This window comes from Furipterus horrens, unplaced genomic scaffold, assembly GCF_987537825.1.
Source record: "Furipterus horrens unplaced genomic scaffold, mFurHor1.1.pri manual_scaffold_5, whole genome shotgun sequence".
In the NCBI taxonomy this organism is placed as follows: Eukaryota; Metazoa; Chordata; class Mammalia; order Chiroptera; family Furipteridae; genus Furipterus; species Furipterus horrens.
Window position 1 is genome coordinate 167,531,218 of NW_028327175.1, and position 7,541 is coordinate 167,538,758.

At 41.0% G+C, this 7,541-nt stretch overlaps 1 protein-coding gene across 3 annotated transcripts; it reads left to right on the forward strand.

Moving 5' to 3' along the window:
- The first annotated feature begins 990 nt into the window (after positions 1-990).
- RPS24 (ribosomal protein S24) lies at positions 991-7,271 on the forward strand. 3 transcript variants are annotated; one of them, XM_090278282.1, is made up of 7 exons: positions 991-1,057; positions 2,567-2,632; positions 2,928-3,137; positions 4,248-4,358; positions 4,987-5,004; positions 6,797-6,818; positions 7,188-7,271. In XM_090278282.1, exons 1-5 carry the CDS (start codon positions 1,055-1,057, stop codon positions 4,990-4,992), a joined length of 396 nt encoding a protein of 131 aa, XP_090134408.1. In that variant the 5' UTR covers positions 991-1,054; the 3' UTR covers positions 4,993-5,004; positions 6,797-6,818; positions 7,188-7,271. The 3 variants fall into 3 exon arrangements, with proteins under 3 accessions (XP_090134408.1, XP_090134406.1, XP_090134407.1); XM_090278280.1 differs by lacking the exon at positions 991-1,057 and having other exon boundaries at positions 2,551-2,632; XM_090278281.1 differs by lacking the exons at positions 991-1,057; positions 4,987-5,004 and having other exon boundaries at positions 2,551-2,632.
- The last annotated feature ends 270 nt before the right edge of the window (positions 7,272-7,541 follow it).

A 7,541-nucleotide genomic window follows, 5' to 3' on the forward strand; every position in this document is an offset into this window, starting at 1 on the left:
AATGGTGAAATTGCCACAGATATAACAAATCAGGGTTGTTTAGGCACTTAAAATGAGAAATAGCAGAGACAGACATGATCTGAAGGAAAGGAAATAAGTATGTATGTGAATAAAATTATAAATTCTGCTAACTCCTTGTATACAGACAAGAACTCGGACTACACTTTGGAATACGATTCACTACATAGAGCGGCACACAACCTCTCACCACACTATCTCATGTGTAATTGAATAGCCTAGATAAGTGTGAACCTGCCGCTGGTCTCCAAGGTTCTCCCCCAGCCCTCCCCACTCCAGGTAAGTTTGCTCTCAGCCAATAGGAGTGGTCACATTAAAATAAGCTGTACAGAAAAAACTTGGCGTGATAGAGGAAAACTAACAGTAGTTTTGAAATCAGCATGCCTATTTAAGTCTAAAACAATGAAAAATCGAATTCAACAGGAATTATGTTAAAAATTATTCCCCTGTGTAATTCAAGTATCTACCTGGCACCATACATACTTATTACACTCTTATTGACTATTTTCTACATGCTGAACTTTATCATCCCTGTGAATATTTTGTAACTAATTCCTTCACCTTTATTAGGAATCCTCCCAATCCCCTCCCTCTGGCAATCTCCAGTTTGCTCTCTATGAGCTTATTTCAAATTGGTTTGTTCGTTTATTTTATTCTTTAGACTCCATATATGTGACATCACTTGGTATTTATTTTTGGCTACAGTAAAATTAAATTAATTCGATTTCAGAAATTTTAAGTAGGGGATCTTTAGATTCGTAAAGAATAGAGCTGAAATTGAGCAAGCCCTTACGTAACCTAGTCAGCCCCCAACTGTTCCATCTCGGGATTGGCCAGTCCAGAATTTTGGGGCATGGTCTAAAGTGGATGAGGCGGGGCTTTAGGCACTTTCAATCCGGCATTGGCGTGGAACGCCTCACGGTCTGGCCACGCCCCGTGCCGGCACTGCCCGGGGTCCTTCGTATGCGTTGATATGATTGGCCGGCAACAGGTGACTCTCTTTTCCTCCCTTGCTGCTTGAAGATTAGCCACCATCATGGTGAGTCTCCCGTACCTGTACAGTCATCTGCTGCATATCCAAGCCATCTTTGGTTCCCCGCTTACCCCATCTGCGCTACTGCCCCCTGAAACCTGGTTGCTCTTTCCTGGCCGCATCTGACGGAAGCCGGTTGCCGATGGCCCCGTTGCCGCCGGCTTGGGTTTCCCAGGCTGCGCTGCAGACCCGACAGGCGGGCATCAGAGTTGAGGGCCTGGGGAGCGAGAAAACGGCTGCTGAATTTGTTGTCTCAGTAGAGCTTAGAGGATTGGGTGGGATAAGGTGAAAGACATCGCACCTGCAGTCGGAATTTGGGATAGATAGGCTGTTTACTGGTGATGGCAGCCCAGGAAGTGAAGAAGGTGCCGGCAGACCCCGGGCGAGTAAGGGCTAATGAAACCGTGGCCATGTGTAAGCCAGGATATTGTCAGCTGATCGGATCCTTTTGTTGAACCTTGGGCAAACTGATGCCCTGGAAAAAGAAGCCATCATCCTTCAGTTGCGACTACCAAGGCACGCCATCATTCTAAAGGTTCAGCACCAGTTTTTATGTGCTCTCCACTTGCGGACCCTTTTTTCCTGACCCTTTACTTTCGTAATTAAGTACTGTTGAAGTGAACAAATTATTTTGGTGTGGTTTTTCAAACAAATTGAAATCTAGAAGTCAGCCCTTACCATGTGAAAGCTTCTCCTCCATCGTTCTGGTTAAGTTTTTTTTTTTTTTTTTTTAGTGTAAACATGCTAAATCCCGACATCCCTTGGTAGTTATTGTGGAAAAGAGATGTTGGGCCATTCAGAAGGGAGTCCGGTTTTATGGGCTGCAGAGTTGGTCATTCAAGAAGGGTAGTTTACGTGCTGGTCAGTGCTACATTTATGTCAGATTAGTGCAGGATGCTAATCTGACATAATGTGACTCTTAACACTTGTATTACTCCAGAGAGGCTGTTCTTAACTGGGGGTGACTTTTTGCCCCAAAGGGGCAAAGTCTGGAAGCACTTGGTTACAATTGGAAAGTGGGTTTGCTACTGGCATCTAGTGATTTGAGGCCAAGGTTGCTGCTAAACATCTTAAAACGGTTAGGACAAGTGTCTGGACCAAAATACCAATAGTGCTGAGGTTGACATGCCATCTCCAGGGTGATTCCCAAGACAGTGAAGTAAGACAGGTTTGCACAAAGCTGTTGACTGCGTTTTGCTGGTACTTATAGTTGTGTGTGTGAGGTGTGCCCTGTGAGTTAGGCACTATGATGAGTGGGTGAGGGGGCGATGGGAATTTGTGCCCTTTTTCTTTGTATCGAAGCTTTCCTACTATTAGTCCATGTGGCTATTCAACATTTGAACTGTGGCTCCTGCAGCTGAGGAATTCCATTTTAAATGTTATATAATTTTTATTAATTATCCACCTGTGGTTAATGGCTACTGATTTGGACAGCACAGTTCTAGGACTTGGAAAATCACAGCAAGGCCAAGGAAAGGTTGAGTAATTTTATTAAGTAGTATGTTATGTTTTCAGAACGACACAGTGACTATCCGGACCAGGAAGTTCATGACCAACAGACTACTTCAGCGGAAACAAATGGTAAGAAGGGGGCCATCAGCGTTTGCTTACTTGTTCTTCACTTTGTGTGTTTTCATTGCCCCCTTTTTATTTTTATTTTTTTAGAAGATGGAGGGATTGGCTGCTTTTTCACACACCCCTCCAACGGCACTCAGCCCACACCCTGGGTATGTGCCCTGACTTAGAATTGAACCCGTGACCTTTTGGTCTATGGAACTGCTCCAGCCAGCTGAGGCACACTGGCCCAGGCAATTGTTCTTCACTTTTAAAGATGTGTTTCATTATAATAAATACCAAATTTGATATTTCTTTTTAGGTCATTGATGTCCTTCACCCTGGCAAGGCAACAGTACCCAAGACAGAAATTCGGGAAAAACTAGCCAAAATGTATAAAACCACACCAGATGTCATCTTTGTGTTTGGATTCAGAACCCATTTTGGTGGTGGCAAGACAACTGGCTTTGGCATGATTTATGATTCCTTGGATTATGCAAAGAAAAATGAACCCAAACATAGACTTGCAAGAGTAGGTATCATCATTTTGGTTAAGAGTTACTGAAGACATTTTCTCAAAAGCATTGTATTGTGGGTACAGTGCAATAAGCAAGGGCAAGCAGACTAGGGAGAGACAACATATAGACCTAAAGAACTCTTAAGGGATTAAGAGAAAAGATTATTTGATATAGGAACAGGGAGAGTGTGGGAGAGCGTTCAGAGGTAGGGTCTGCAGCATTTGAGCTGGTCTAGAAGGGCAGGTAAAGTGGTATTCCTGGAGATAAGACCTGAAACTAGGGATGAGTTTGGAAAGGTAGGTTGGCACCTAATAAAGTGAGATCCTTATTACCAGACATCTGAGTTTGGACCCAACTTGTGTAGGTAGCCAGGAACCATAAAAGTTTTTTGATAATTTCCTGAGTGCCAGGCACTAGAGTGAACTACAGTAGCCTGCAGTAGCGGGCTGGGCAAGCTTCTGAGCTTACATGCTAGATAGTAAACTAAATTAGCAAATGGATTGTTACTTATGTGTCTCTTTAGCCCTTTTCTTGAATGCTGTAAGATAAATTTTCCTGTAGAAGAGCTGTGAGGGATATCACTGGTGGTAGATAGATGCTGCACTCTTTAATAAGGTGGTCTGGGAGGCGGTGAGGATGTGGCATTGAAGTTGAGATCCTTATAGAGATGAGGAAACAGTCTTCTAGGCGGCAGGAGCAGCAAGTGCAAAAATGGGCAGAGAGAAGATGAGTAGATTATAGTGGTCTCTGAGGGGTGGGTAGAGCTCTTGGAAAAGGATCCTGTGTCAGCTGAGAGTAGTAAATCTGGAGATGAAATGGAAGAAACCCTAAAGAGAGGTCAAAATGTGGTGACCTTGTGAAGCTATAGGTTCAAGGCTGGCCAATAATAGCTAAGTTTTCTGAACTTAATCATGTGGAGGGTGTTGAGTGGACATTTGTTTCTTGTGCTATTATTGTACACATTGTTCCTTAATTTAATGACCCTTTCTGTTCAAGTGCTAAATATACTTGAAAAGTTTCAATTTGGGGAGTTGCATAACTTGAGCTCCAAGCTGGTCTGTTTCCCTACAAGATTAATAGGTAGTGTTTTGTAGGTCACCCATATATATTCCTTTTTCCTTCAGCATGGCCTGTATGAGAAGAAGAAGACCTCAAGAAAACAGAGAAAGGAACGCAAGAACAGAATGAAGAAAGTCAGGGGGACCGCAAAGGCCAATGTTGGTGCCGGCAAAAAGGTACAGTTCATTAGGGAAATTACAGAAATGTCCACTGCAGGTCTTTAGTTTCTAGAAAAGAGAGGTTTTATTTTTTAAATAACCTTTCTTAATGTTTCTTCCCTTCCACTTCTTCTGGATTACAGAAGGTAATGTATTTTGAGAAGCTGCGTAATGTAGTGTCTTAACATCACCTCAGTAGAGTAGCTTCTCCCACAGTAGCTTCGCTATAGCTCACAGATTAGCACAATACAAGGGCCACATTGGTTCAGGGATTGATCATCTTGGTGGGTGCCTTGCAAGCCCAATTAGAAGTTTTCATTTTACTGCTGATTGGCATAGACTTGCTGTGGGAGCAGATCTAGTTTCCTGAAACTAATTTTAAAATGGACAGCTGGTTTAAGGAGTTGAATCAATGTGGCCCATGTTTTCCTGGCATGCTGGAGGGGCAGTTGAAATATCAATTGTTTACCTCTCCAGTTAGCCAATACTTCAGTGATTTTAATGATAAGCAGCTTTTTACCAGCTTTGCCTAGCTAATTGTAAACAGTTAAGTTAAGGTGTTGGGTTGTTAAATTAACAAATAATCAAGTGTTCTGTGAACTTTTTTTTTTGCCTTTTCCCTCTACTTGGATTTCTTGTTCATCAGAAATGAAGTGTCTGGCAGGTACTGAGATTCTGAGCACGGTGTGGGGATGCATTACCTTCACTGAGTTTGCTTTGATGCTTTGCATGTTGGCTTTTGAACGACAGTTTTATAGTATAGTTTATTATAACACCACTGCTATGTTTTAAAATGACGTATTATAAACAAAGGAGAAAAACTTCTAGTCACACTTATTTTGGAAACTCAGAAATGCATGTTAGATTGTGAAGTGACCCAGAGGAGGATGGTGGATATCCTGCTAAGAAGGCCTTTTAACTTACACTTGGGAAGCTGTGTCCCAGAAGGTTCCATACTCAGGAAATGGCTTTAGTTAACACAGGGCTTGGGGAGGGTCCTTATCGTTATGAGCATTCTTTTCCTTGGGGACTGGAGACTGCTCCACACTCTGGTAGCTCTGGTTATAAACTGGTCCAGGAAATTTGGCAAAGCGTCTGTCCTGGGATCATCCACTAAAAGCTGCCTTTTACTCTCTCCTTTACCATTCCTTTGGTTTTTACTGATCTCCAACTTTTCATCTGATGTCATTTTTTAATTGAAAAATTTCTAATATAATTGTATATTCACGTTAAAGCCTTTGATAAACATGCTTTTCCCACAAATATGTAATGTGTGCTGAGCCTGGGTTGGGGATAGGAGGGTTTCGAAACTGGTGGTCGCTGACACTGTGTACTTCCTTTATGATTCCCTGCCAGGCCAGGCAGTAAACCTGTTCTGCCTGCCCAGAAGTCAAATCACATTGACCTGTCAGTGCCATGAAGTTATAGTAACAGAGTGCCAGAGGAACTACTTCCTGCTTAGAGCCATTCCCTGTTTGTGAGGCTTATACCTATTGATAGAAGTTCTGGAGGTTGCAGAAAAGAATCAGTCAATATTTGTTTTATGATCTATAGCTAAGTGATATGAACACATTATTTTCTTCATTCAGCCTGAGTCTCATGTTTGTGCTCAGTGGTGACAGGTACAGAGGGGCTACCCGAGGGGACCTGAGCCATCACTTTTCCCACTTCAGGTTGCACTGGTGCATTTTGCTAATATTGCTCTGAAAAGCCAACTGCAAAATGAATGCATAGATGAGCATATGTAGTTTTTGACTAAAAGTCAAGCATATTAGTGTTCCTTTTATTTTAGTTTTGTTCAGATGTTGGAATTGGCATTTGTTTTTACCTTTTGGCTGCAATAAGAGTTATTTAAAATTAAGGGATAAATAATCTCATGTTCGAAGAACAGTTGCAATATTTTTACTGTAGCTAAATTCTCCGTCTTTTAATACTAATTTGCACTACTTTTGTTGCCTGTGAATGGTGGCTTTTAAAGTACTGAACTGAGACAAGTTTTGACTCGATCATTTAGAGCTTTTCTATTGTGCTTAAATTAGACTTTAGTCTGGGATGACAACCAAGCCTGTCAATGGTGCTGGTGTGCCCAGCACAATGTTGCTGCGCGGAGCAGAGGGCCCAAAGCTTAGGCATATGCCTACTTCATTTAGAAGTAGGCAGGGGCAGCCTGGATTGGCATTACCATTATTCTGACCTCTTCAGTGTGAAATCATCACACCAGCCACCTTGTTTGCATAAGAACCATAGGAATCAGGCAAGGTAGTCTCAAAACTGGGAGTAATAAAATGAATGAGTGTGTATAAGCAGTGTTCTATATACAGTTGCAAAGAACAAAATGGTCATTAAGGTATATGATTGCATGCACTTAAGTGCAGATTATTTTGGAGTTTTAAAAGGGACTATTAACAAATGTTTTTTCCCTCTCTTCCCTTCTCCTTTCCATGCCACTAATTCAGTGAGCTGGATATTGGACGACAGGTATAATTCAAACTTCTCATTTAGATCATTAGAATTGGTTTACTGACACTGTAATTTAAAAGTAGAGCATGTGAAATACATTAAGTAGACTTACAAATACTCTCGAGGTGTAGCCTATTAAATACTAATAGTGACATGTTTTTTTTTAATTTAGTAATATTTTACTCATTTTTTTTGTTTTATTCCTAACTTGAATGCTTTATTTGTTGATACATTGTGTTATGAATTATCAACCTAACATAATTCTAGGTTACTAATATTTGTTCTGCATGGATGTCATTAATTTAGGAGTTTGTTAAAGAATTTGGATTTTTAATTGTTAAAGTTAAGTTTCGTGTTGCTAACTAAATTTTTTTCTTTAATTCACAGAAGGAGTAAAGATTCTTCAGTGACTTTATCTGTGCTGATGATGCAGATTTTTCATGAGGATTAATAAAAGACCTTTTATGTTTCTGGTTCTTTGAAATATATTTAAAGTTTACTGGGAGTGTTATTAGTCTGCTGTTTTAGCACTTATATTGCTATCTAAGTTCACATGTTCCATTAAGCATTTACTGAAAACTTGGTTTAATGGGGTGGTGGTTATCCTCCCCGTTTAATTGCACAAAGATGTCAGGTGTAGAGTACGGGCAACATGGGAGCATACAGAGCCAGTTCGGAGCGCTCATGTTAGTATCTGCCCATCAGTATAATTTGTCTTTGAAAGAGACACTTAAAATCAGA

What these genes read in the sequence shown, in the direction of transcription:
- RPS24 (XM_090278280.1), top strand. Translation starts at nt 2,552, where the DNA reads ATGTTATGTTTTCAGAACGACACAGTGACTATCCGGACCAGGAAGTTC. An exon ending in TACTTCAGCGGAAACAAATG is followed by an intron (nt 2,633 to 2,927) that starts GTAAGAAGGGGG and finishes ATTTCTTTTTAG; the next exon opens with GTCATTGATGTCCTTCACCC. An exon ending in CCAAACATAGACTTGCAAGA is followed by an intron (nt 3,138 to 4,247) that starts GTAGGTATCATC and finishes TTTTTCCTTCAG; the next exon opens with CATGGCCTGTATGAGAAGAA.